Raw genomic sequence first — 27,608 nt, 5'->3', positions numbered from 1 at the left:
CCAAATCAGAAATGCTTACTATGCCTAACTGCCACTCGTCAGACATTCTAAGACATCATTTTGTATGAAGTTTATTGTGTCATTATTATAATGAGGCATACAGAAAGCCCCAGAAAACAGCTGGCAGAGACAAACCAGAAACCCCCTTCTCCTCTCAGTCTTGAGTTTACTGTTTACACTCCCAGATGGCCATGTTCCAAGAACACAATACCACGCTGTGGAGCAAAAGAATGTTGGACATATCGTAGCTTTGCTCAGAGGGGGGTGGGGTGCCTCACAGCCATTTTGAATGCAAATTATTTAGTCTGCTGTTATGTGTTCGAATCTCTTTCAGTAAAATGGCATGTTTACCCAATTTGAAAATTTGGCAATGTTTAAGAAATGCTGACAGCTCAGAGCAAGGCCCCAGAAACACACAAATGAACGCACACACCTTCCACCAATTGATTATAAAGGGAAGCCTTGGTTTTTAATAGGGCAATCTTAATCAGCCATTAGACATCCATTCTGAAATTGCCATAAATCACTTTGATTTAAAACCATCGAGTTTATTCCCAGTGTAATTCTAATCAATGACCTCACAAAATAACTGGACTGCCTGACCATGTATCTCACTGCAGGGAAGCATTGTTGCCGGAAGGTGACCATGTCATCAGTTTGGTAGAGAACTAGCATTGCTAAATGAGAATTATGATGGCGATGGTCTTTGCTTTTCTAATCAATGGAAGTGCCTCTGTATTCCCATTATGCAATTTGTTAAACATGAATTCAGGTTATTTTCTCACATATAAGCTATAGAGGAGGGAGAAATTTTTATGCCTGGAGCAAAACAAGTGACAGCTCACTATTTACAGACATCTTTATATATACAGGAGATATCCATATATATTTATATATACATTTTTTTGTTTGCGTAATAAGCTCAGTGGCAGTCTAGTTATTTTCTGAAGTATGGCAGAGTCATAATTCATCATAACAAATTAGTCATTTGTTTAGAAGTACCAGACCCAATACCCAGTTTTACACTCACCACAAGACAAGTCCTTGGAAAAAACTGTAGAAACTATGTTTCTACAGGAAACAGTATCAAGTAGTGTTGAGGAGAAAGATACAGCTTTTGATTCTTTTGTGTTTGGATGGGGAGTATTTGTAATTGAAAATAATGTATGTTGATTGAGCCATGTGCAATGCCTTGGGTAGAAAACCGTGTTTGTCTGTTAGATTGTTAGAAGGTGTTAAAGAAGAGGGGAGAAAAACCTTCTATTATCATTTCAAGTCCAAAAGGTCCGGGACTCTAAACTACAGGGCGGAGAGAGAAAAAAAAGGCTTGTAAGTTTTGGGAATTGTTTTTGTAATCTTTCCTCTTTTTTTTTTTTTTTTTTTTTTGCTTTTTTAATGTTTATTTGTAGTGATTTGTTCTCAAAACTTGGGAGGGCTGAAGAAACACATGGCTGATGCAACCCATCAGAATATATATCACTAAATGAAACTGGTGCTTCTTATGGCATAAAGTACATTCAAACTCTATTATACATAAATAACAAAAAAAGTGTTATCATAAAGCAAATTTTAGAAAAATCATGCATTACTCTATTTCTTGTTTAGTATTTACTAGGGGGAGGGGTTCATTTTAGTCGAGGTTGTGACAAAAGGCATTTTTCTCCCAACCTTTTACTTTAGAGGGGAAATGAAAGGCATTCAAAGTCTTAAAAAGCAAATTAGAATTTTCCTGTTTTCAAAGATATCCATTGCCTATGGTATAATATTGAATAGAAGAAAGGTTTTCCCCCTTGACAGCCGCCACTGCTTTGTATAGGCCAGTGTCACAAGAGTTCTAAACCACGACAATACACAGTCAGTTCTGTTAAAGACATTAGCCCACTCAAAGCTAGCACTTTGTTGGCTTTTGTACATAGAATTTTTAAAACACATCCAAATGAAATGACAAGATCTTCCCTTTTCTTGGGAGATGCTTTAAAACAGCTCAAATGCCCTCGAACCCTGCTGATACAACAAAAATAAGATGGGAAAATGTGTGAGTATGTGGAGATGTGATGTGAATTTATTGGTAGCTATAGTTGATTTAGACTCCCATCTCATGCCAAACACTGGTAGAAAGAAAACAACAATATTTTGATAGCTGGAGCTGAAAATGTTTTGAGTTACAAAGTGAACCCCACTCCCTCCCCTGACAAAAACCCCCTCCCTTGCCAGTTCCCAGTGTAAATTACTCTAAATATTTGTTTCGTGATGTAGTGTTAGATTCAGAGCATCTTAAAGGTTGTCCCTAAAAAGTGCCTTTTGTTCACAGACTCCATCTTGTAACCCTGAGTGTCCGTCTCAGAAAAGCCCCCCCCTTCAACCCGCTCCTATATTCTCTCCTTTGAGCTCTTCAAAGCAGTATATATAGTACTAAAGGAAATTGGTGTGACTTAGTTCCTCTTTTTATTGTTGATAATTAAGAAAATTGAAAAAGACAAAAAAAAAAAAAAAAAAAAAAAAATTTATGTCTTGCTTTTCCTTCCTGTCCTCTTGTCTTCTGCCTCTCTTGGACACTGGAGTAGTCTGTAGTCGCATAACCATCTCCTGTCCCCTACCCCATTTTCACTGAATGGAGGGGTTTTTAAAAAAAAATGCAAAAACGTTTGTCTGAGCAGAATGCAGTTAGCTCACATGTTATTCTTGTCTGTATGCTTCACATTGTATACCATACCGATCTCTTCAGCTTCTCCATTGAACAGTTAATGTAAGTGAACAAGTTACGCCAATGGGCTCTGGTGGGATGTCCAATCAAAGGGTGCATGAGGGAGGACAGATTCCAGCAGGGAGCAGTGAATTGCATAGAATGAAGTCGTGGAAGAAACTGGTTGACATAGGAAGTCCTCTGATGGGTGATGGGAAAGAATCTGGCTGCTGGGAAAGAATAGGTTTGTAACTCTTGTTTTGATTCTATTTATTTTAATTTTTCTACCAAATTTTTTTTTTTTTAATCTTTTGGTTTTGTTTTGTTTTAAGCTTTTTTGTCAATATTGCATATTTAGGCAGCAAAGATGTTGCGCTGAGAATTTTCGTAGACGATGCACCTTTTTAGTGGTTGTACGAGACCAGCTATTTTAAACACTTAGTGGAAAAATACCTGAAACGACTAAGCACCTTATAACGGAATGGGTCCAGCCAAGGATGAGACAGACTCAGAAGTAAAAGAATCTGGAACTCCCAACCAAAATCCCAGCGTAATCTACAATTATGAGCCAAGCCCTCAGACCAAAGTGACGTGGTCCTAGATGCTGCAGAACATGGACGATAGTGACAATTTAGACGCCTTGAAAAGCCACCAGCAAAAGCAAAACTCAGGCTTTAGTACAGCAGCCTGCCTGTTTCCCAGATAAATATGCAAATATTTCCTTGTCCTGAGCACATGAAGCCAGCAGCAGTATCAGCCATGATTATGAGAGAACGGAGTATGTGCAAGCCATAGGGCTGTGGAAAGACCCCTCACAGAGCCCTGTCCCTCTCTGGCACTGACCATCCGTCTTTGAACATTTTTTTCTATTTCCTTTTTGGCTTGTTTGTTTTGTTTTAAGTGTGTAGGGCATTGGGATGCGTTTAGAATAGATCTCCCAGCAGCCTTCGCCCTGTCCCCCAATTTCCTCACTAACCCTAAAAGCAGCTGCCCTCTTTCTAGACACACCCTCCAGAGCTCATGGTGAAATGCATGTGTTAATTACAATTTCTTTTCCATAATAAGAAAAACAGTTTGAAAAGAGCAGCACCTTTAACTGATTGAATAAAAGGATGTTCTTGACTGTAAAAAAAACAAAAAAAAACAAAAAACAAACGTGTGATTATTTTGACTCTGAATCGCTGTACTTTTTGTAGTTTAAAATTTTAATATACCTTTAAAATGTTTTTCAGCAACCTAGAAATTATAATATTCAACTGCCTCTAGACTCAAATGACTGTGTTTTGGCATTGTTATGGAAAACCATTATCATTTGAATTAACATCTTTATTAGTCTATCAAAAGTCTATCAAAATATATAATTTTTTACAGCTGTCTTTATAATGATGAAAACTATATTTGCATTTGCATTAATTTAGGTAACTGTTTCCAATTGCAATAATCACATAAATTTAATTACAAAATTAACAGAATTTGCTATTTATTACAGAGCCTTTAAAAGACAGAATTGTTTACAGCTCTTTACAGTGATAAAAACTATTTGCACAAATGTAGGCAATTGTTTCCAATCATAATAATTTACACAGAAGCAACATATTAAGTGCTCCAGCTTTTAAACTCCCAAGGAGCACGTCAGCATATGGTACAGGCACTAATCTGATATTCACGCTGCCTGCACATTTCACACACACCGTCGCTCATGGATGGTAGATGTTGCCATGGTCACAGCATTCCCAGTCAATCAACTCGGAGCACTGGAACCACAGTGAGATCTCTTTTTGTGCCACCTCTGTGGAGTCAGAGGCATGAACAACATTCCTGCAACATCAACACAGCAGAGACACTACATTACACACACACACTGCCAAGCAAAGGTTTGAGGACACATGATTAAAAACAAGTTATAATTCATCATGTATACTTTATGCTTTATACACATGTCTATAAGCACCTACTGTTTGTTATATGATGAGTGTTTCACAAAAAAAATGGAAATCTTGCACATTTTAATTACATCGTCACCCAAAGGATGTGGATTCCAGTTTGAAGCTCAGTTCAGCTAAAAAGTCATCTTGTGTGATTATTGCCACTCATCGTTGCATGCTGCAGGTTTGAAGCAGTTCTTAAAGTAAATAGATTGCTATTCTAAGGTATACATTTTGGCCAACATTGCTTATATGCTATAATGGTTTGTAGTTTGTAACACAGTTTCTGTAAATGCATGAATAGAAAGTACTAGATTTCAAACACTTTGACATGTTAAGCTCTAATACATTAGGTTGTTGGCAACAAGATCCTATGCATACGTCTGTCTGTCTGTGTGTGTCTGTCTGTGTGTGTGTGTGTGTGTGTGTGTGTGTGTGTGTACCTGCTAACATGAATACTGAAGTCTCCTCGTAGAGTTCCCGGCATAGCTTCAGCTGAGTTAGTGTCTCCCACAAGCATACGTGTGGATTTTACCACATTGTGCCCCTCCCACACCTGCAAGCAAATGCATTGTTACGGTTACCCTCACAACATTACACTGGGCATTGTCTTGATTTCCTTTTAACTTTGTGCTAGGGTAGTTAATGACCAGTATCTTGTGCAAGTATGCCCTGAGTGAGAAGGGAGACTCTTGAAAGACATGCCCATCTTGACACAATTCTAGGTTAAGAAACTGGGATCTGGATCCAAGACTGCATTCCATCATGCAGGATCCAGATCTCAGAATTCATAATCCTGCACCAGGTCTGGATCAATGTCCTGTCCAACTCACTTGACTTGTCATCATTACACTGCCAACTACTGTGAGGTCAACCCCTTTTGATGGGATGTTTGTCTAATAGGCAAGATACAGGTTTGAGGTCTAAATGAATCTCACCATCACCAATACAATCATTATCTTGAGTGGACATGACAAGCATATTGGGTGTGGAATGCTTTTAGCTTGAACCTCACCATGGCAACCACGGGACCTGAGGTCATATAGCGCAGTAGGCTGGGATAGAAAGGTTTCTTATGAAGAGACACATAATGTTGGTCCAGTAACTCCTCAGACACCTGCAACACGAGTGATTCATCATCACTCAAATCATGCAAACCGCACACAGTTATGACAAAACACCACCTCCGTATTCCTTCCCAAGCCATAACTATGGCAGCAAACATGGTGAATTCACTCACCTGCACCATCTTCAGCCCGACCAATCGGAAGCCTCGCTGCTCAAAGCGTTTAATGATCTGACCAACTAGACGCCTCTGCACACCATCTGGCTTTACGGCAACCAAAGTCCTCTCTTTTACACCAGGAATATCTATATAAGAATTTAATTTACGATTCACAAGTGAAATACTGATGCAAAAACAACGCATATTGACTAAGTAATATGTAAGCCAGTAATGACACGTAAAAGGCTGCTGTCTGCAATCAATATTTCCTGTTTAAATTTGCATTTGTGGGATGGACAATAGCGCCCTCTTCTGCCTAAACGGGGACATAAACAAGTAGATTTGCCTCTTAACCGTATTAAGGTTCATTAAAGCTAAGAAGGTAGTGGTTCTAAACATACCAAATGATCCCCAGTAGTTTTTTTTTTTTTCCATTTTGATCCGCTTTAACGTTGCTATCGGTAGTCCTTAACTCAACGAGGGGTTATCCCCTGAGTGCTGAAGGAGTCTGTCTTGGGGCCATTCTTTTCATATGTAGTTTTTTAAGTACGAAGTGAAACATTGGTGTTTTATCATTTTAAAATTAAATTATTTTATTCTCATACACGATTCCTAATGTCATTAGCGTCTCCTACGGCGTTCCGAGTTTCATCATGTCTCTCGGTTAATGAAAAAAAAGCTTTAAAAAAATCAAAGTCAAAAACAAACAACAACAACAAAAACCGTCGGCTAGCAAATTGTACTAGCTCAGATGTACCTACTGTCACACCATCACGTACAAGTATGTGGATATGTGCTCATTCATGTACTCTTGGTTTAAGGCCATCCTGGTAAACATGGTGTACAATTGATCGCTATAGTCAATCCTGCAGCCTTGATAAAATTAAGAGTATTCTACAAATGTTCCCAATCCAGCACACAGGCAAAGAAAGTATTTGGTTATCTAGGAAAGCAGTCATTCAGCATTGTGACACCAATAAAAAGGAAGCATGCATTTAATGTTTTTGATATGCTGTCTTCAAGTGAGAGTTGTTTTGAGTGCTGAATAATATTTCACATAGATAAGGAAGGAAAGGATGAGGTCAGGAGACAATCAATCAGAGTATTGGCTTTAGGATTGCACATAATCCTGCAAGGCAATAAGCATCCGGGACATTAGCGCCAATGCAAACCACATAGGCCTAATAAAAATGTTAATGATATTGACATTTATTAATTTAAACTAATTCTATTCAAGTATTAGTTGACATTAAAGCAGGCAATATATAAAATAACTTTGTTTTGCAAATTAGGGACTCATATAGCCTACCTGAAATTTCTATAATTTCTGTAATTGTCTTGTGTTTCCCCTAACAGTACCACATAAATGCTAAACGTTCCATAAAATGTATTGTTCACGTTGGACGTCATCTACTATCGTACAATATGCTAATCAGAACCTGTCACACATGACTACTGTCCCCGAACACACTAGATTGAAAGCACGTGAAAACACAAGATCACTATAACAGAATTAACTCATTTTATCAATAAACCACAATGAGAAACCAATAGACACAGCGTATTACAATTAAAATAGTCAAATATGATCTTGAAATTTGAATACGGTGTAAAGTTAAAATACAGTTGTAATGTGAGCAAGAGTTCAGATGGATTCAAAATTCTGTTTTCCGTGCAGGGATTGTTTACTACATGCGGCTTCGAATGAATTCTGTATCATTATCACGGAATTGCTCAAGATTGCACAAATAGCTATTGATCTAATCTTCACAGAAGTGATTTTAAGCATAACATCGGAAAAATAAAAATACTGTAACCAATACCTACACACTCTCACAAAACCCATTTGAATGACGCACACCTGAGATAGCACTATGGCTCCGTGCGTTTCCATGTAACCAAGTCCGCTGGGCGCACCAGAGGCTCTGGTTGGAACTCCTAGCTCGCACTCCATGAAGGAGAAAACGGTTTACGAAACGGTGTGAAACTGCTGCCATAATCACATAAACCGGTATGTGGGCAAAAAAAATAAAATTAATGCAGACTCTTCAATGTGTTAGTTAAGAGTCAAGAATCCAAATGTAACGCCCTACAGAGACGCCAGGGCACTAACAAAAATGTACTTTTTAATCCCTCATAGACCCAGTTGAGACTGATCAGTGTAAAGTGACTACACACACAGTCGGTCATTCACCTGACGGGTCCAATTTGCGCTTGGTCAGAGAATAATAGCTGACAAATGTAAAGAAATGACATGCGAAAGAACGACGCCTTGAACGCTATTGCAAGGCTAGGAATTTTCAGCGGGGAGGGGGCACCACAACGCGCGCTCGCACACACGGACTCTTTTCCTCAAACGCGGAGCACAATCGTAGAAAAGACAGATACAGCGAAATTCCACCTCGTATAGAAATAGGACTCCAAGAAAGAGTACAAAAATTCTTATACTATCGTTAAAATGTGTTTTTGTTTTTTGACTTCATTATGGCTTTGGTCGTTTCTTTGATTACGTTAAGTTTTAATTGACAGTACTGTGGCATTGGTAATTTTATTACAAAATGTTTTAATCTAGTTTATCTGATGAATGCAACTTAAACTACTAAATTTGCTTTCGACGAAAACTTTAAGGACTGGATGCTTTTCTTCTCACTCGTAATCACTCATAAATCATAATTTCTTATTTGGTGTTTTTTGTTCTGGAGAGCCTAGAACATGAAAATGAGGCCTTTAAGCAAATACTGAGAAACACGCACAACGATCCAAGGTCGCAAAACAAATATTACCCTTGATCACGGAACAAGTGGACAGGGCCTATATGCAGGAACGAACACAGCCCACTAGATAGCAAATTTTCTAAATAAGTAAATAAGCGTTTGCAGTAAAGTATTCCGTGCCTTTGCTTTCACCAATTTTGTATTGTAAGATATCTATATCTATCTATGAACGAACATTTGAAGACAGTGGCCAACATAACATGTCAATATGAAGATAAGTCAACATGGAGGTTTTAAATTTACGCCGTAAAAGAGGAATTTGCCTGAACAAACCATGAATTCTGTTATTTTTATGTCTCCAGCAAAGCTCAGGTACTGCCCCACAGAGATGAGGGACCCTCTAGCCTACTAGAACGGTGCAATCCACCCTAGCGCTCAGTGGAGCAACAGCCAAACAACCCTCACATCCCTCTAGAGCAACATAATCAGGATAAATACCCCCTCAGAAGAAATTAACACCTGTGTGACTTTACATCTACATGTAATTAACAAATTAGGCACATGATTAAAAAGTGATGAAGTTGAAAAAGCAAAAAAACAGGTGTTTCATTATAAAACTTTATTGAATGTCTGTCTCCTGGATCAGGATGGAATGATATGAAAGGAGTCCGTCTCCACAGAGATGAACAAAAGGCCTTAAAATTAGACATATGAGGGAGGAAAAGGAACTCAGTGTTCTGCATTATAGCAGTCCATTTTAAAACTGTATTCACTCACCAACAAACTCGACTTCACCTCAAACTGTACTCACTCCTTATTTGTCTGCCATAAACTGCATCCAAGTGCTTGTAACTGCTTCAGTCCTTTTAAAAGAAAAGGGTTCAAAACTGACTGCTCCATGTTAACCCTCTATGAGGACTCCGCATGAACCATGAAGATCAAAGCATAGCGCTTTCAAAGTGTCTGATCAGTTTAGACTCCATCACAATGCTTTCCATCCGACTCTGAACCTATCAAGAGTGCTTCGGTATCCAAAAGTTCTCCTGTTTCCATTGCAGCAGTGCAACTTTGGCCTCATGATCATTGGCAATGAAACTTTGCTGAAATAAACATAAAACAAGCTGACTAGAAAACCCCATGGCAAAGGGGTGTGGGTCTAGGGACACTCCCTTACTGAGAGATCATAGGCTGGCCCCTGGCAAAGGGTGTGACGATCACTGAACTGGAAGTGATCTACATCCTTATATGGACGGGCCATGGCTTGGCTGTGCGGTGAATGGGGCATGTTGCTATAGTTTTAGGGTCCCAGGTGGCAGGCTTCCATTGCACAGTCTATAAAAGCGCAGGTCATTCACCAATCTGTACACTCCCTGAGAAAACGATGGCAGGTCCTACAGAGAATAAGACAGGAATTTATTAGCTAGTGCATAAACTAGAAACAGATGGACAAGTAATCTACACTGTAGATCAAGCAATCTACTTCATAAAGTGATGATGCCTATAGTGCATGGCTTTAAAAAAAAAAAAAATCCCACTTATTGTAACTGTTTATTTTAAAGTGTATCTACACACAAGTTCAGAGGCACTTACCCTCTCTGGTGTGAAGTTGCGAGTAAGTGTTGTGCGTTGATGAGGGTCAATACCCTGGCAGCCACTGAGGAACTCTGGTAGAAAGGAGGAATAGAATGCTGGGAAATCTACAGCAGCCATGTTGTAGAGGGCCAGGGTGATGTCATCCTGTAGGAGGTCATGGCTCTTGTGCAGGAGGACTTGCAGCAGCACATTTATGAAGTGGAACAGCATGGAGCTCCGGAACAGCTTCTGATAACGTACGCAGAATGGGGCATGTGAAACAAACATATACAAGTAAACCAATATTATATCGATAGTATATAGCAATAACATTATATTCTGTTAAGAATATGCATTTTAAAAAGTTGTTGCACTTGACATAAAAGTGAGCGTATCTCACCCTGTGATAAAGTTTGTGTTTGGTGTTTAGAATTTCCAGATAGCTCAAGTTCTGCTTAAAGATGTGGATATCTGGCTGAAGGAAAGACTGTCCAAAAGCCTGTCAACCAAATCATTCACCATTCAGAAACACAAAAGGAATGAATGCATTTCAACTGAATAGAAGACTTTTCCTGTGACCATCACTGCAATTTCCACAGAAAAACACTAAATACAAAAAATATCTGTGTTCAGGCACAGATTCAAAGACTTATGGGCAAAAGTACACACCAATATGAATAAGTCATTCTTTTCTAGTCAACTGAAAGCATATCAGCTGGACCTCGGGCCAAATGAGACTGCATGAGATACATGGCAAAAACTACTACCAATTGAACTGCAGGCCATGAGAAACATTCAAGTCAGAGCACACCCACTCCATGGCCAGTGCACGCTTCAGCCCAGCTGGTCGCCGGTCTTCTCCATACCTGCATAGCGGCGATAAACTGTGCCTGGTTCTCCATGTGTTCCTCAGCTCCGCTTCTCTGCACACTGCTCAGGACCGAGGTCTTGAAGAAGAACCTCCAGTTGTGATGGAGTATTTGGAAAAGTAGCTCGAACATCTCGGTTTTGACGTCAGGACAGGAGCGCTGTGGGGCAGAAGCAGGCTGTGCTCTCACTGGGCCCTGGCAGGATGCTGGAAAGCTATGAAGGTGCTAATGAATGGCCTACCTCTGCCACGATAGGGTACACCTGCTCCATACAGAGACTGAGGATACTGGGTAACATGGGCTTAAAGGTCTGACCGGGTTCCTGAACCACAACCTGTACATGCACGTTTGTCATGCACACGCACACGCACACGCACACGCACACACTTTAGGAACTGCTCATACACCATATACATCTTAACAGGTGCAAAAGCACCACAAACAAAAACAAAAAACATCCAAAACATAGCTGTGTATAGTTCTACTTTCTTACCTGAAGAATCTTGAGGAATTTCTGCACAACTTTAGAGCCAGAACTGCCCTCCTGCAGGATACTGATGGCAAGTTGTTCCCTGAGGCACAGGACATAACTCATCAGAAACTTTCATATGCTAATTTAGCACTGAATGAGTATCAATGGCAAATAAAGTAAATAGATGAAATCAATACAAAATGTACTGTTTAACACTTTTTAGTGCACAAATGTTTTAAGCACCGATTTGTAGTATCAGTGCTACAGTGGTTTGCAGTGTTTTTGGAATTTGAGGCATGCTGGCAGCGGGCTGCGTGTAGTCAGCAAAGCCGGCATGTTCTCTGCCTCTGGGTGGTTGTGCCGGTGCATCTGGCAGGGGTACCTGGTGAACATGCTGAGGAAGGTCTGAATGATCTGCTCGGTGAAGGCTACCCCCATCTGCACACGCAGAGCCTGGAACAATGCGAGGAAGAAACTCAGCACCTCATCCGTCACATCTGAGGGGGGGGGGGGGGGGGCCAGGGCGGGGGTAAAGCACAGGAGAACAGGAACAGTACAATTATGGTTAAAAACATACCGCAATCAACACGTTTCTCATGAACAAAATGTTAGCACTGTATTACTTTTGTGCCACTGCATTTTCACAAACACAAGAGCAGACTTGAGAAGTGACAATGATTTAGGTGCTGGTAGCATACAAAGCAGTGGTGCCATTGGGGTCATAGAGCAGAGGTCGGGGGAGCAGGGAGAATAAGGAGGATCCAAACTGAACCGCCAACAGCGGTCATAGAACTGCATTGTTTATTACTTCATTAAAAGCAATTTCTGAGGAACGTTTAATGGCAAAACAATGTGCAGGAGAACAGCTAAAATCATTGGATTTTTCTATTGTAGGCTGCTGTTTTTATTTCTGCGGGTTGATTCCTTCTCGCCCTCAGTAAAAATTTTAAATCAGAGTGAACAGTGAGGGTCATATTCTTACACAGCAATTTGATCTGCGTTAGAACTGGTTGTAGTTCCAAAAGCTACCTGCCACTGGGCAGTGGTTTGATGTTTCCACTAAAGCACACCGTCACCCGCAACTGGTGACAGGTCAGTGTTCATTTTAAAGCCCATGGATAAGATGTCATACCAGAAGTAGCAGCAAAGTAGCGATAGAAAGCAGCAAAGTCCCATGGCTCAGTGGCAGCATGGTGATAGTAGTTGGGGGTGGGGCCAATTTGATGACCAGGGTCTTACCAGGCTGCTGGATGTACAGACGGAACAGGGCTAGGGTGACCTGGACAGACTCCTGTAGGCTCTGGTAACAGATCTGACGGGATTTGGTGGCTTCTCCCGATATGCTGTCCACGAGATCCCGGAGTACACACAGGGTCTGCTGGAGCACCACTTTACCTGGGAAGGAAAAAAGTAGTGTGGGCAGGTATGAGGATGTATGGGGGAAGTGTAGCAAACGGAATAATCACATGCACTTTCCAAATTTCTACAGGCACCAGGGACATTCTTGGCCTCCTTTAAAACTCACATGGTTTTGGATGTATAAACTAACCATGAAGACATGTTTGAAGAAGGCACAAGACAGATTAATTTGCTGAGAGGTGTGAAAACTGGCCAGGCTTTCCCCTCAAACAACTCTCTGCTGCCCTCTAGAGGTCATATAATCCTTCTTATATTACTTCAGTGTCCTGAGATGTGGACCAAAACCTGTGCTGAGGAGAAATCTTACTCCTTCACATGCCTTCGTGTACTACGGGCTCACCTTCACCCTATGCTGCAAGCTCACTCGAGGAGCACTGGACTAACATCCAAAAACCAGACCCGAGAAATAACACTGTGCAGAAAGGTTGGGGATGATTACATAGCCACAAGCTCATGGCTCTAACTATGTTCTGCAAAGCAATAAAATTAAAATAGATTGGATAAAGAATTTGCATATTTTGCAGTACGCAGATTGTTCCCATCAAATTTACTTTTTGAGATAAAAACATTATGTAATGAAAATTTACAGCGCAAAAAACAAAACAAAAAAAAAGACCGATATTGCAAAAGTTTTGCTAGCATATTTCCGGTATAATGCAACCATTACATATTTTTGGTTTCCTTTACCTTTTCACATACAGAGAATTGACTGGAGAGTCTACTTATTACACTTCACCTAATTCCCAGTTAATAATATGACAATTGCCCAAATGAAACATTTAATTATATTTGTGCATATAACACTGGTCAAAAGTTTCAGAACACCCCATTTTTTCCTGTTTTATTGATATTTATGTGGTTTAATATCTCAAATGTACTCAAATTAAAGTGTAAAAAAAAAATATATATATATATAAATAAATTGTTGTATTTATAAATAAATAAATTGTTGTACAAGTTCCCTCAAATGTACTGCATTTGGAGCCTGCATTGCTTTCAACCTTCTGGCCAGTTCATCCCAAACCAAGTCGAAGCCTATGATGGCCATTCCATGATTTGAAGCCTGTCTCATTCTTGTTTTCTAATAGACTATGTTCTGGGTCATCGTTTTGCTTTAGGATGAACCCCTAATCAACTAGCCATAGAACAGAGGGTACTGCAGAATACTGCAGATTCCCCATTGGTTCAGGGTACCAGTCACTGTCGCCAACCCTGGACCCAGCCAAAGGCCTATCATGCTTTCCCCTGAAAGTCTAACTGCTAGGGTCACACGGCAGAAACATCCTTTCACCTATTCAACAGCATAAAACTCTGATGAGCAGAAGACTAAATTTTGGTTCATAAGACCTTCAATTCTTTAGTGCTGCATGGCCCAGACAAGTCTCTCCCTGGCTATCTTTCGTTTTGCTATTTTGGAAGTGGCTTTCTTATTGTCACTTGACCCATCAAACCTGCAGCTTGGTCTACTATTCACAGTTTAAACTGAGGCATATGTACTTTCATCAGTGTTAAGATGGTCTTGAAGGTGCAATCCTGTGATACCATCCATTATTCAAGTTGTTGGCTCAAATTTGTCTTCTGATTCAATTTTGGTCTACCAGACCTCTTCTTGTAAATGTTTCCTCCAGTTTTCAAGTGATGTTTGAACCACTGTCACTTTCATAGAAAGTTCTCTAATAGATCTATACACTTAAGGATTATAATAGACCACCTTCCTTTGTTAATTACATGTTTTATGGAATCAGTATACTATATCCTGCAGTGAAATATTGCCCAAAACTGCTCTGCCTGTTCCAATATTGCTTTTATACATGACAGAGGGGTTGTAACAACCTGGACACCTGTAGGAACTGTTTGCATTTTTAATTTTCAAGCTCTTACCTTCATTTAATTACATTGATACAGAACAGTTATTAACCAACGATTTGTTTCCTGAAAAAGACCTTTTCAAGATTTACATTTTTCAGTTTATTGTTCATTTTTTAAAAGGCACCTCAGGCAGCTTGTATCATTTCAGGTTCTTCACAGGACCTGAACTGCTTAAATGTTTGCAAAAACCGAAGAAATGGGGTTGTTCTAGAACTTCTGACTCGTGTATTGTTTACTACTGTGTGTTGGATTAATCCATGCATGCAAAGTTGCTTGCATTCCTCTGATACAGATCAAATAAAGATGTTCTAAAAGATAAACTAAGAGAGGTTCATGTCTTTTCTGTGGAAAGCTAGAATTTTCCTGCAGTGTTTTTTGTGTTGGTTCATTATGGAAGAGACGTGATAAATATGGCATTAAAAAGAGGATATGATATAGAATTCTATCAGAAACATTTCCATTGTAGCATGAAAAAACAGTCAAATACAAAGAAATGTGTATCTAGAGAAATATTTCCATGCCCAGTTACTGACCAATTATTCATAGTGTAAAACTGCACACAACCTCATATTAAGTTCATGGGCCAAACTGTACAATAAGGTATGTGCTGGTGACCAACTGCTGGCTATGCTTGAGAGCACTGGAGCCTGTGTGTATTCTTCTATTTTTGGGTTAAAGGCTAATGCACTCACTGTTGGGATGGTGGTTTGGTGGGCGGGGCTGGAGGCGGTACTGATGCGTGATGGTGCTGATGAGCCGCGCATGACTGGTTGATCTGCTTGGCCACTGCTGCTCTGCCTCAGGCAGGCTGGGCCACGGCAACAGCAGCATGTTGGACAGAGCCCTACAAACCAACACATAAGCCTGACACACACACAGACACACAGACACAGACAAATTAGCTGAGAACATCTTTCAGGAAAAAGCCTTTCAGGAAACTCATCATGAGACTTTATGCATGTATACCAAAGAGCTCCATTTAAATTCCAAAGCAAATCCCATACAGGACATGGACACACTAACACACACGCACCTCCTGAGGCAGTCTGTGATTTTGGTTTTCTGTGATCAGATTGAAGACATTCTGGACTGCTGGCAATGACACCAAGAACACGGGCCGCACAGTTGTTGCCATGGAGACCAGGAGATGGCACGCAGACAACAGCAGTTTCTCTGGAACCTACACCACCAATGGAGTGTAAGAAAACATCAGCTTGTCCCCACAGCAGATTTGGTATATAAGAGAACCATTACCACAGGAAGTAATATCAGCTAAAAACTTCCTAAACACCTAAAAAAGTTGAGAATAAATAAATACTTGAGAATATGATCAGGCAGCTGATCTGAAAGTAGTGTTTACTGAGCATGCAGCCCTTCCCATGCTCATTGTTCCACAGTTGTAAGGCTAGCTGGGCTGCAGCCACGGGAAATATTGCAAAGACACGCATCACAGGAATGCCCCAGGTAAAAGCAGGCCCTGGCAGCAGGGCAGTTACCTTGGCATTGATGAGGGGGGTGGTGGCGGCCATGCTGGAGGTGATGAGGTCAACAAACTGCGTTTGATCCTGCTGCCGCTGCACCTCACTACAGAACTGAGCCAGCCAATGAGAGTAGGCCTGCAGAGCAGCCAATGACTGAGCATGGCTGCAAAAAAAAAAAATAATAATAATAATAATTTAATTCTTACACAGAGGTAATTCATTATATTAGAGTAACAAAACATATGTATGTGTGTAAAAGGTGTACACACAAATATGTATTAAAAAGGAATAGCCAAATTGTGGAGCTCATCTATAAACTGTGTGTACTTACACGTCAATGAGGTCTGGTTTAAGAACTGAAGGAACAGCCATCTCCACATCATAGAGGCTGATCTGTGAACCATAACATGTGACCTCCACAAGCCTGGCAGGGCAGGAATTCACACACACACACACACACACACACACACACACACACACACACACACACACACACTTTTAACACAAACTTGAACCTGAATTTCAAGCCCTCGGGCCACTGGGTCAGTATGTTTCTTTGCTTTAAACAGATGCAAAAACATCTGCCACTTGGATCCATGTTGCTGTTGTTGTGACATTGCCCTCCTTGCTGTCTCCACAAAAACTGCATTCCGAATGTGCTCCAGGCACTCTGCATGACCTACTCAATCCCTCTGCTGGCAACCCAAACCTAGCCATCCTGTCCCTGTCATCACAGCATGGCCAACTGCACTCTTGTGGCCCCACAAAGATGTGCAGCCCGACTCCAAACCCAGTAACCACACTGGATTCTGCATTTAGGATCAATATTAAAGAACGGAGTTATTGGAGGAACAGTGGCAGGTTTTTCAAAGTTCCCCTGATATGCTAGTGGCCCATGTGCCTGTGAGGAGGGCAGGGCAGGGCAGCCAAAGGCCCACTTCTGCACAGTGTGCGCCCATTATGACAGCAAACATCAGCGACAGTTTGGCCTAAAACACTTTGATCACAATGACATGCCCAGCCTCTGAACTCCAGTACAGGAATGTCTACATAATCCACATGGAAAGGCTCTCAAAACAAAATGTTACTGATAGCTGGTTAGGATTTAGGCTAGAGGTGCAGCATTATGAACTGAAGGTGGTACTGGAAGGGATTAGATAGAACTTGGGATACTGACTTTTATTTAATAAAATACATGTTGGATTAATAATGGCCTTGTTGGAATCTGTTCAGAGGGACCAAACCATAATGAGAAATGTGAAAATCACAAGTCTGTTTCAAAATCTGGCAAAAAAAGATTGATAACCAAATTATCCTGGTTGGAAATTAAAGGGATCAGCAGTTATGAAGCGTTTGAAGAAAGAGTACATGTGGAGTATATTAGACAAACCAGATGGCTCAGCAGTTTAGGGTTAACAGTCAAACCTGCTATAAGGTAGCAGCTAGAAGTTAGCGTTGGGCTGAGCACTGAGAAAGTGGTGGCTGACCTCTGGACGATTGCCCGGGCATCAGTGAAACGAGCAGTGAAAACATCGCCGGTAAAGAACTCTGCCAGGCGCCCGACCGACTGCAGAAGAGAGCTGAGATCTCGCAGTGCGCAGTGCAGTCTTCTACAGTCAGCCTCCGCTGTGATGTTCAACCTACGATCTGCACAGAGAAACATGTACACACAGTTCATCCACAGGCTCAACATACACAGAGGGTCACAAACACAAAAGAATTTCAATCCCTTTTCCAATCTGGCCCTTATTAAAATTGTTGCTGCATGGTTTATACTTGTGCTCAGCTGTTTCACAGACATCTCTTCTAAGAAATATGCCAATGCGAAACTTCATACTGCGCAATTGTTTAGCATAAAAAAAATAAAAAAAAACTAAATTAAAAAAACAAAAAAAAAAAAAAAACAGGAAATGGTATCGTTAAGCAACATTATGTATTCAACAATAAACATCTCAAAAAGACATAAGGGGTTTTTGAAAGCTGTGTTTAAGCCTAGTGAGAAGTCACAGAAGAGGGGTACATCTCACTGCTAAAAGTGGCCCACTATCCACAAATGCTATCTACTGCACAATTAGAATTATTGAAGAAACAACCAACCATCCTTAAGGGCTTGGTTGAAAAAAGCAAGTCAAGAAGCCATCAGCAAGCAACAAACCAAAACTGACACCACCTACACCACACTGAAAAGACCAACTCTTACACTCACACCCAAACACAAAGAAAGAGGAATTCACCACCACACAACTTCTCTCCTACAGACCTTCTCTGCATCACGTCTAATTATGAACATGCACACACACACACACACAGTGGTCTCTACAGCTTGCTTATCCTGCAGCTTACGACGTATCTGTTTTCTAGTCAAAGAAAAGCAACTTCATCCCATTTAAGGAACTGCATACAGGCCCATTTTAAAAGCTGGCCTTTTAAGCAGAGCATTACAAAGACAAAGTTTTTGGTAATTCACATTGTGACAGATGACTCCCTCATTGGGTGTTTGGACTGAGAGCCCTGCCCCTTTTCTCACTTCAGTATGCTCATGTGATGCGTGAAGGGAAAAAACCAAAAAAACCCAAAAAAAAACCCCAAAACAAACTACAGTAAGCAGGCAAAACATGCTGACTCGACAACAGAGTGGTGCTGGATCCAACAGAGTTGTATGAAGAGTTGTTTCCTACTACAGCCAAAAGAATACATTTGTTTCTGTAGTGCCAATCTTTCTATGTTGATACACTACCATGCTTTCTGGATTTTATCCATACTTAGAATGTGCTTGTTCCAAAGCCATCCCGACACAGCGCCTATGTGATGTTACATGTTGCTTGTTAAGTGTAAACATCAGCAAGCTGTAAGCAGGACAACAAGCAATTGCCCCACGACCGCAGCCATAATTCAGGTGTACACCACACAGAAGGGTTGCGATGCTTTATGACCAACCCACCACATGGCAGCCATACATCTGAATAACTGGGACATTCAAAAACATTAAACTACACAGTAAGCAAGTTACATTGTAAACAACAGGTTACTGGTGCCTACTGAATGGCAATATAGAAACCTACAGTATGTATTTAAGCTAATTTTACATAATTGGAATTACCTTTGATTTGGATGTGGAGAAATTAATATACTATACCTGTAGGCAAGCAACAGTCCAATGAAACAAAGCAACAGAGTAAAGGCTAGATTTGGAGGAGCAGTTGCAATGACTGCTCATCACCCACTCCAGGTGCACTGACTGTCTAGATCAGGCACAAGGGTGAGAGCACATCGTTTGTAGCCAGTCACCACCTCTCCTGCCTCCAGCCTTTCATTTAACAGCATACACACATTATTTATACAAGGGTGCATGTGTGTGAGAAACACATAAACCTATGTATTTGTCAAAAATAAAGAGGGCTCACTGGTTCCTGTAGTAACAATGAACTGCTGCAGTCCCAGGTAAATATCCAAGTCCTCCTGAAGCACTGGGAACTGAAACACACACACACACACACACACACACACACAGAGAGAGAGAGAGAGAGAGAGACAATTTGTGTTGACATCAGTGATTGGGCTGTATCCACCCCATCAGCCTTCTTTCTGACTCGCTGAAGAATGAACTTGCTTTCATGTGAGCATGTATTTTAATTAGGCATTCTGAATACCTAATGAGACTTGATGAAAGAGCATCAGAAACAAAAGCCCTAAGGAAAGACAACAGATGGATGGATCATGTGCACCCCCCAACAAACAGGCCCACACACATACACACGCACTCAAACTTACCAGAATGGAAAATGTCTGAGACGGCAGCAGCTCCATCACCTTGGCAACCACCTCCAAACTCTGACGCAAATATCGCTGCCACTCAGTCTGTTGCTACAGCAACCAGAGAGCAAAAGAAAGTTCAGCCCAGAAATTCTGCCCACCAGCTGCTGGCATCCAAACACACATCTGATGGCGTTAGTGCAGAACAGCTGGCTACAAACCCACTTACATCATCATCGAGGGTTTCGTCGTCCAGCTCCTCCAGCTGACTTTGGTTCAGCCTGAACTGGATCCGGTTCAGAACCTCCCTCAGCAGCAAGACCAGGGCGTCCTTGTACCTATAACACAGAGCCCAAAAATTACCTGACCCAGAACGCACCCCACTTATCTGCTCTCCAACACACACGCACACAGGCACCAACACTAGACAAACCACTGCCATGTGTCTAGGCATGACCTAAACGGGTTCGAGCTTTCCTGAAGGCATCCAGGCCTCTGGAGAATGATCGCTTCCATTAGGTCAGGGCAAGCATGAGGGTGAAATGATCAGACCCACACACCACACTGCCAGCCAAGTGGACGCAGCTGCACGGAGCCCCACAACAAAACAGTCCTCAAAACAGAGAAGCGGCACCATGTTGTCCCAGAGGGAGCAGGAGAACACCCCTTGGGGGCATGGGACGACCCTTCCCACGAATTTAATGGCCAATAGCTTTACTGTTAAAGAAAACATGCTGAGCTGAAGCTGGTGAAAATGAGGTGCGATGCAGCAGCAGCTGTTAGCACGGTGGGAAGTTGTCTACTTGTGGAAACTTCAGTTGACACACAAAGATGTACATTACTTATGTGATCTTTGTTTTAAGCTATTTGGGTTTAACAGATTCTCAGGTGCAGGTTTTGGGGAAGTGAATGAAAAAAAATGCTAGTTTAATGCTTAATTGCAAACAAAAAAACAACAAAACTCTGTTCAGTTTAGCAACTGAATTGCACGTTGAGATACAGCTGAAGTAGTGTAAAGTCAATCCTGACCTGATTCCTGCACCCAGGGCTCTGAACAATGCAGAAATGCGTTTGTGACATTTGTGGCCATGTTGGGCACCATCACACCAGTTATGGGCTGCATATTCACAAACCTGTTTAAGACACTGTCTCTGTCGGCCAGGCGGCTCCTGATTTTCGTGGTCAGGTAGTCGAGGAATATGCTCCAGATCTCGAGGCAGGACAAGTAGCCCTCGTGTGTTGGCTGTAAAGCAAAGTGGCAACATTAGAAGGGAGTACTGAAACACAGACTACATAGTGCAGCTGTTAGCGAAGGCAGCATTGTTCAGGTGTTCCCATCTTTACCTGGTTGAAAGTGTACTTGAAGAGCAGAGCCAGAAACTCCACAAGGGGAAACCGGTCATTGGACTCAATCCTCCTCAGATGGACACTAACAAAGAGTCGCAGGAAGTCCGTGAACTTCTCCACGTAACTGAGAACAACAGAAAGAGTGTGATGGCATGAGTGAGAGGGAAAGTTTTTTTTTTCTTTTTTTTAAAGTCAGGCAGAAAGAAGAAGGAAGCCACCATTGTGAAACTGCTGTCCTTGTGTATGTGCATGATTAGTTTGTGTACACAAGTGAACATTTGCATTATTTTGCTTGCCACCTTACCTTTCATCCAGCTCCTGCAGTCTGTTTTTGACCGTGTGTGTGTTGATGTGCGAGTTTGTGAGTCTTTGCAGCAGGTAAAACGTCTGCTGAAACATGCGCAGCAGAAACTCCTCAAAGTCCAGAGGGACACAATTTTTACACATCAGTTCGTTGATGCAGCTCATCGCCATGACGCCCAGCCGGGCCCGATCTGCATGGCCCACCATCTGGCCCGTCCTTCCCTGCCCCTCGCTCCCATTGGCTAGGAAGTTGCTGGGGGCGGAGTCCCCATTGGAAGTGGGCAGGTGCTTGGCCTTGACTGGCAGCTGGCAGCCAAAGCGCGCGAAGTGGAAGATGGAGGCCAGCAGGGCGGGTGTGATGGAGGAGGAGAGCGGGATCCAGCTGAAGAGGTGAGCCAGGCACTCCAGCGCCAGCAGGCACAGCGTGCCACTCTCCAGCTCCAGCCCCGCCGCAGGGCCGTCTCCCACCAGCACACCTAGGGAAGCCGGCCATGGGCCATGGCAGGAGAGAGACAGACACACATCCACTGCAGGGTCCCGCATGAAGCAGCTGATACCAGGCATTTCTCCAAGACACCAATAGAGGAAGCCTACTGCGTAACGGCACTTTCACATATGCCCTTAGAAAGGAATATGTGAAAGCTGACAGCGTTTTGTCAAATTCTTGGGAGCACTCCAAGAAATCAAACGAGGGAAGACGCTATTGAGATACAGAGAGGGAAGGGAGTGTGGCTTACTTGTATCTCTTGATGTGGGTGATGGAGGGGGAGTTGTAACTGTAACACTGTGCTTGTCCCAAATGGTTTCCAGAATACCTGACAACCAGAACACGTTCACCAATTTAGCATAACCACACTCAGTGCACACAGACCCAACCTGGGATACAACCTTTGGGAACTGTCATCTACATGAATAATGAAAAGATCTTAGACAATTCAATTTCTCAGTTGAACGGCATGCTATGAGCATTGGCCTCACCAGTCAATAAGTTTAGTACAGTGGGGATTTGCTCCAATAAGAGTTTCTTCAGTTCTTCTTTCCTGGCAACGCTCAGATCTTCCCTTGGACACACCAGCTCCTCTGACGTCATCTTCAGCAGGACCAAGCCCAGTGGAGCTAATGAAGGGGACTGTACCAACTACCACACACAAGCAACAAGACTGGGCTCAATGCAAGTTATCAAAAAAAATTGTAAAATCCAGGTGAAGGATATACATTTCACTTTCCCTGCTTTAATAAGACAAGAATAACATTTAGAAATATCTTTAGACAGTTAACCTCACATTGAAAGAATTTAAGTCACTGTCATGTACCGCTAGATTGAAGACAGCATCCTACCATGTTTACCTAATTTCTGCAAAGGTTAAGAAGCACACTCATATATAAAAAAAATAATCTTGAACATTAAACTTCATATTGTGATCCAAAACCAAAGTACAGGATCTCAAAGCAGGCGTGTCATATGTACCTGTAACGTGTTGCTAAAGAATTCTTGGTAGAACATTGGCCAGTCTTGGCGTCCGATGTCTACAATGACTTTGCACAGCTTGTTTCTGATGAAGAAGGGCAACTGAGCATGCTGGGATAGCAACAGCTTTGGCAAGCAGCTCCGCAGCTCTGCCTTGTCCTCACTGGCCACACCCACCCACATTTTGTTCACCAGGTTCTAAAAAGTAGCCAACATCAGGGTTAATGCATGAAGACTGACAGTATCTCAGTGAGCCTTTGCATCGAGACACGGTTACAAATTATTAGTAACTATAAATTATTTACACTATGCAATTAATGTTATGTGCACGCTTATGTTGAGGTGTGTATATGCTGACCTCAAACACTGTGAGGCTGTACATCATGACATATTCATTTCTGCTGTTGGAGAGGAAGTAGAAGCAGTGCCTCCAGGAGCCAGGTTGTCCAGCAAAACTATTCAGCAGCTCCTCTGCAAAGAACAATGCAACAGTTAGTTATACCATTAGTTCCCCACAAGGGACACAAACCTAAAAATTACTCAGGTGAGGGACTACTTGAAGGATATTACAATACTTAACGTGTATTACTGTTACAATACTGTTAGCATGTGGCTAAGGTAACACTGTCTACTGTGCAACACCAAAACAGCATATAGAACTTGTTTGAGTGGTAGAACAACTAAGCTAATGACCTGAAATAAAATGATATCTACACTCAGCATACACTATATTAAAGACACCTACACTCACTGACCACTAAATAAGGTACACCTACCTTATAAGTGGCTTCAACAGTGCACAATTACACACCACACCATATCTGTTGTCATGCACAACAGGATGTCTTAAGCAAATGAAAGCTTTCTAAAGCCAGGGTCAGTCTTACTCATCACTTTTTATTAGTACCTTACATCACAGAACCCTATATGTGAATGTTGAACACATAGCTAACCATCTGATTGATGTTTGGACTAAATTACTAGCTACTGCTGGAAAGAAAAGACCTATACCTTCCCGATGTGTTCAGATAGCCAGGGGGGAAGGCAAGAAACATTTCAGTCTAAAAATTAAAAGGCTGTGTGTGTGTGTGTGTGTGTGTGTATTGGTAGATGAGGACGTGTACAATATCCAGTGCCACTTATTTTTATTTTGTGTATTACGAAGACAAAAACACTACACTGTGATTTCCATCTGCATACAGTGGATTCGGTAAGTATGCAAACCCCTTCCCTTTTTGACACTTTATTGCATTATAGAGTTCATTTTAAATCATTTATTTAAATTACATTCTTTTATTACAGATTAAATAAAAAATTCAAATCTACACTCAATTATCTATAATTTCCAAGCAATGTTTTTTTTGCTAATTTATTTGTAAAAAGCCACAAAATGCTGAAAACGCATTTACTAAGTGTTCAGAACCTTTGCTGTGGCTGTCCAAACTGAGGTCAAGCTTCAATTATCCTTGAGATATCTCTAAAATGTGATTGGAGTCCATCTGTGGCAAACTGCATTGACTGGACAGAGTTTAGAAAAGTACAAAACAGTTTATAAGAGGTCCCACAATTCACACTGCATGTCAGGACAAAAGTCAATCCATACAGCCTAAGGAATGCTCTGTAGACCTTCATGATAAAAATGTGATGAGGCAGAGATCTGTATAAGAGTATAAACCCATTTCTAAAGATTTGAGTTTCTCAGGACTACAATGGCCTCTATAATTTGAAATACAGTTTGGAACCACAAGGACTTTTCCTAGAGTTGGCTGTCTCGCCAAACTGAGTAACCAGGCAAGAAGGGCCTTGGAGGTGACCAAAAACCAAGAGGGTTTCAGATGTCCTCAGCAGAGACTAGAAAACCTGCTGGTCAGACTCCATAAATCAAGCCCTTATGACAGAGCAACTAGACAAGTCACTCTTGAGGAAGAGGCATAGGACAACCCATTTGGATTTTGTTAAACTACATTTAAAGGACTCAGACTGACATGCTTCTCAAGCTGCAGGAACAGAGAAACTGGTCAGGACTGAAGGATGGATAGATGCAACCAAATACAGAGAGGTCCTTGAGGAAAATCTATTCCAGAGTGCACACAACCTCAGACTGGTGTGACAGTACAAAGACAATACAAGACAATGCTTGTGTAACTTCGGGACAAGTCTGCGACTGACTTTGAGGACCCAGCCAATGCCCAGACTTAACCCCCCTAGAACATCTATAGAGAGACCTATGGATGGCAGTTTATAGATGCTTCCTATCCATAATGATGAAGCTTGAGAGGATCTGCCAGGAAGAATAGGATAAATTGCCCAAATCTGTGTGCGAAAAGACTTAAAGACCTTATAGTATATTAACACACACTGGTGAACCCTTATTACAGCATAAATGTGCCCACTCTCCCTGCGTTGTTGCACACGCACTGGATTACTAATATAAAAAGGAGTTTAGGTTTAACAAAGCATGACTGACAAAATTAGTAACAAAAATCTGAAGCTGCTTAAATATCTCACTTATAAGTTGCAGTTCAGAACTGTTAAGTCAAGAATGGAAATGTTTATGTAATGATGTTCAGACTGCCATCTGATAGGTTTGTGATTCAAAAAAAGCTGAGCCTAACAATTTCAGTGGAGCAGATGACCTTCATAAAGCAGTGTTGGGCTTCATTTGCATCTTAAACTTAGGCCATTAACATTAAAGATCAGAGTTGATAGCCTTCCCAAACTATTACTGGCCAAAAGATTTGTATAGACTCAGACTCACCAATTTCTCTCTTGCGATCATTGGTAGTGCAGCTGTGGAAAAACTCTGTCATAAGACTTTCAAGAATACGCAGAGAGGCCTCCTCTGCTGCCTATATAAGAAAGCATGAGAACGAGAGAGTGGCAAAAACGAGTAAGTGTTTAAAAAAATTAGTTGGGGGTTACTGACATGACAGAGCTAGGCCTTTTGGCATCACTTTATATACAACACCAAAGATCACATTTTTATTTATTGTCCTCACAAATCAGTTTTCCTTGAATGCAGAAGGTTTGCATGGTATTTGTTTACGTCTATATATAAAACATTTAAACGAGGAAGAGAACTGAAGGCAGAAGTCTGTCTCTCGCTGCTGCACGGTCGCGAGCCCTGAGCCTGCGAATTCTTTGTATGAGTCACAACACGTCGCGAGCTGCTTAATGTACATACTTCACACCGAGGCGGAGGCTCGCTCAGGCACAATCTGAAAAGGATTACGATCAATTTGATTTCCCGAAAACGCCACAGCGCTTCGGACAGCAAATTGGACTGCACTACTTCTTCAAATGAATACCTTCGCTCTTATTGCAAACCACCAGACGATAGCCTAATTTTCCTTGAGGTCTCTAGCGAGGATGAAGGAGAAACTACAACAGTACAACTCCACAGGGGGCGATATCCATGCCCAACAAAATATAGGAGTACGAAATCGTAGAAAACAAGATATTCTGGCATTTAAACGCGACGTGACAACACATTATGAAACAAGGAAGCGTCAAAAAGGCAGGAACACTAGGCCTCTGATACACACATCATGGTTACGTTCATTAATACTGCCACGATCAGGCTTGTTTAAATAACGACTATAATGGTTATTTAAACAAAAATGATGTGTGCAACGGCTTGTCTGCATGTATAAGAACGTCGACTCACCATGTCCAGTCTCTGGTCCGCTCTGGCCGCGTTTTTGTGGCTATAGTTTGAGATGAGATTTTGGCTGTTGGCTCATGCTGCCCACGGCACAACGGGCCTAATTCTCACCACCTGAAAGCACGGAAACAGGTCATCATAGTCACTGCAGAATCGGGCCTCCTTCAGTTTTAGGGCTCCTAAAGCCGACACTTGTTATTGTTGATCCTGGTGCAATAAGGGGTCTTGAGGAGTGACAACCACGGCGCTGCCCGGATGCAGGTGAAAACGCACGTCTGAAGTCGTGAAAATAGGCTTACCGTGGTGCTAATTACAATGCATTTGTTCGTGTACTAAAATAGCAACGAGCCCTATTTTTCATCTCAGTATGAAGTAATAGTGCCACTCCTGTAGTCTGTAGTTGCTCTTTTCGTGCAGGCCTCGTAGCTTCCTCTCCTTGCTAGCGCCCCTCCCCACCGGAAGTGAAATCGTAATCTTGGGCCGGATGAAACCGGCCGCAACAAGACGTGTTGCAAATCCAGCAGCGTGACACTCTACGTTATATGTAGTTCAAAAATAACTTAGTAAAAAGTTTTTCTCTCACCTGTTCACATTAAGATCAAAAACTACACATTAAGAAAGGTTAGATAGAGAACGCGCATTTCAGCTCTACGCACTACACATTAGGAAAGGTTAGATAGAGAACGTGCATTTTAGCTCTACGCACTACACATTAGGAAAGGTTAGATAGAGAACGTGTATTTCAACTCTACGCACGTTTCTAATTAATTACTGTTGAATTGTAGTTTAATAGTCAAGTAACGTTTTTGTTCGTTCAAGCATATTTTGCCATAAACCGATTTAG

At 41.6% G+C, this 27,608-nt stretch overlaps 2 protein-coding genes across 3 annotated transcripts; both read right to left on the bottom strand.

Moving 5' to 3' along the window:
* Nucleotides 1–1,364: 1,364 nt before the first annotated feature.
* nme4 (NME/NM23 nucleoside diphosphate kinase 4) lies at nucleotides 1,365–7,961 on the bottom strand. Its single transcript, XM_035526220.1, has 5 exons — nucleotides 7,695–7,961; nucleotides 5,849–5,979; nucleotides 5,624–5,725; nucleotides 5,052–5,164; nucleotides 1,365–4,501 (listed from the first exon to the last, which is right to left on the bottom strand). Exons 1-5 carry the CDS (start codon nucleotides 7,828–7,830, stop codon nucleotides 4,381–4,383), a joined length of 603 nt encoding a protein of 200 aa, XP_035382113.1. The 5' UTR covers nucleotides 7,831–7,961; the 3' UTR covers nucleotides 1,365–4,380.
* A 1,190-nt stretch (nucleotides 7,962–9,151) lies between these two features.
* xpo6 (exportin 6) lies at nucleotides 9,152–27,207 on the bottom strand. Of its 2 annotated transcripts, XM_027006619.2 has the most exons (26): nucleotides 27,064–27,207; nucleotides 26,768–26,878; nucleotides 25,859–25,949; nucleotides 23,459–23,571; nucleotides 23,101–23,298; nucleotides 22,611–22,770; nucleotides 22,370–22,447; nucleotides 21,634–22,108; nucleotides 21,327–21,453; nucleotides 21,116–21,225; nucleotides 20,212–20,320; nucleotides 20,001–20,093; nucleotides 19,634–19,703; nucleotides 17,717–17,876; nucleotides 16,561–16,653; nucleotides 16,245–16,392; nucleotides 15,782–15,928; nucleotides 15,441–15,612; nucleotides 12,700–12,855; nucleotides 11,843–11,957; nucleotides 11,482–11,560; nucleotides 11,230–11,322; nucleotides 10,986–11,147; nucleotides 10,520–10,618; nucleotides 10,138–10,368; nucleotides 9,152–9,938 (listed from the first exon to the last, which is right to left on the bottom strand). In XM_027006619.2, the coding sequence occupies exons 2-26, from the start codon at nucleotides 26,768–26,770 to the stop codon at nucleotides 9,837–9,839; spliced, it is 3,384 nt and encodes a 1,127-aa protein (XP_026862420.2). In that variant the 5' UTR covers nucleotides 26,771–26,878; nucleotides 27,064–27,207; the 3' UTR covers nucleotides 9,152–9,836. The 2 variants fall into 2 exon arrangements, with proteins under 2 accessions (XP_026862420.2, XP_026862419.2); XM_027006618.2 differs by having other exon boundaries at nucleotides 26,768–27,207.
* Between the last annotated feature and the right edge of the window lie 401 nt (nucleotides 27,208–27,608).

This window comes from Electrophorus electricus, chromosome 1 (assembly GCF_013358815.1).
Source record: "Electrophorus electricus isolate fEleEle1 chromosome 1, fEleEle1.pri, whole genome shotgun sequence".
Lineage (NCBI taxonomy): Eukaryota > Metazoa > Chordata > Actinopteri > Gymnotiformes > Gymnotidae > Electrophorus > Electrophorus electricus.
This window is presented reverse-complemented; position numbering and strand designations above follow the sequence as displayed.

What these genes read in the sequence shown, in the direction of transcription:
- xpo6 (XM_027006618.2), bottom strand. An exon ending in ACGAAACCCTCGATGATGAT is followed by an intron (nt 20,094 to 20,211) that starts GTAAGTGGGTTT and finishes TGGTTGCTGTAG; the next exon opens with CAACAGACTGAGTGGCAGCG. An exon ending in TTCCTCAGCATGTTCACCAG is followed by an intron (nt 11,561 to 11,842) that starts GTACCCCTGCCA and finishes CCTGTGCCTCAG; the next exon opens with GGAACAACTTGCCATCAGTA.
- nme4 (XM_035526220.1), bottom strand. Translation starts at nt 7,830, where the DNA reads ATGGCAGCAGTTTCACACCGTTTCGTAAACCGTTTTCTCCTTCATGGA. An exon ending in GAGCCATAGTGCTATCTCAG is followed by an intron (nt 5,980 to 7,694) that starts GTGTGCGTCATT and finishes ATTCTTATATAG; the next exon opens with ATATTCCTGGTGTAAAAGAG. An exon ending in TCGGGCTGAAGATGGTGCAG is followed by an intron (nt 5,726 to 5,848) that starts GTGAGTGAATTC and finishes CTCGTGTTGCAG; the next exon opens with GTGTCTGAGGAGTTACTGGA.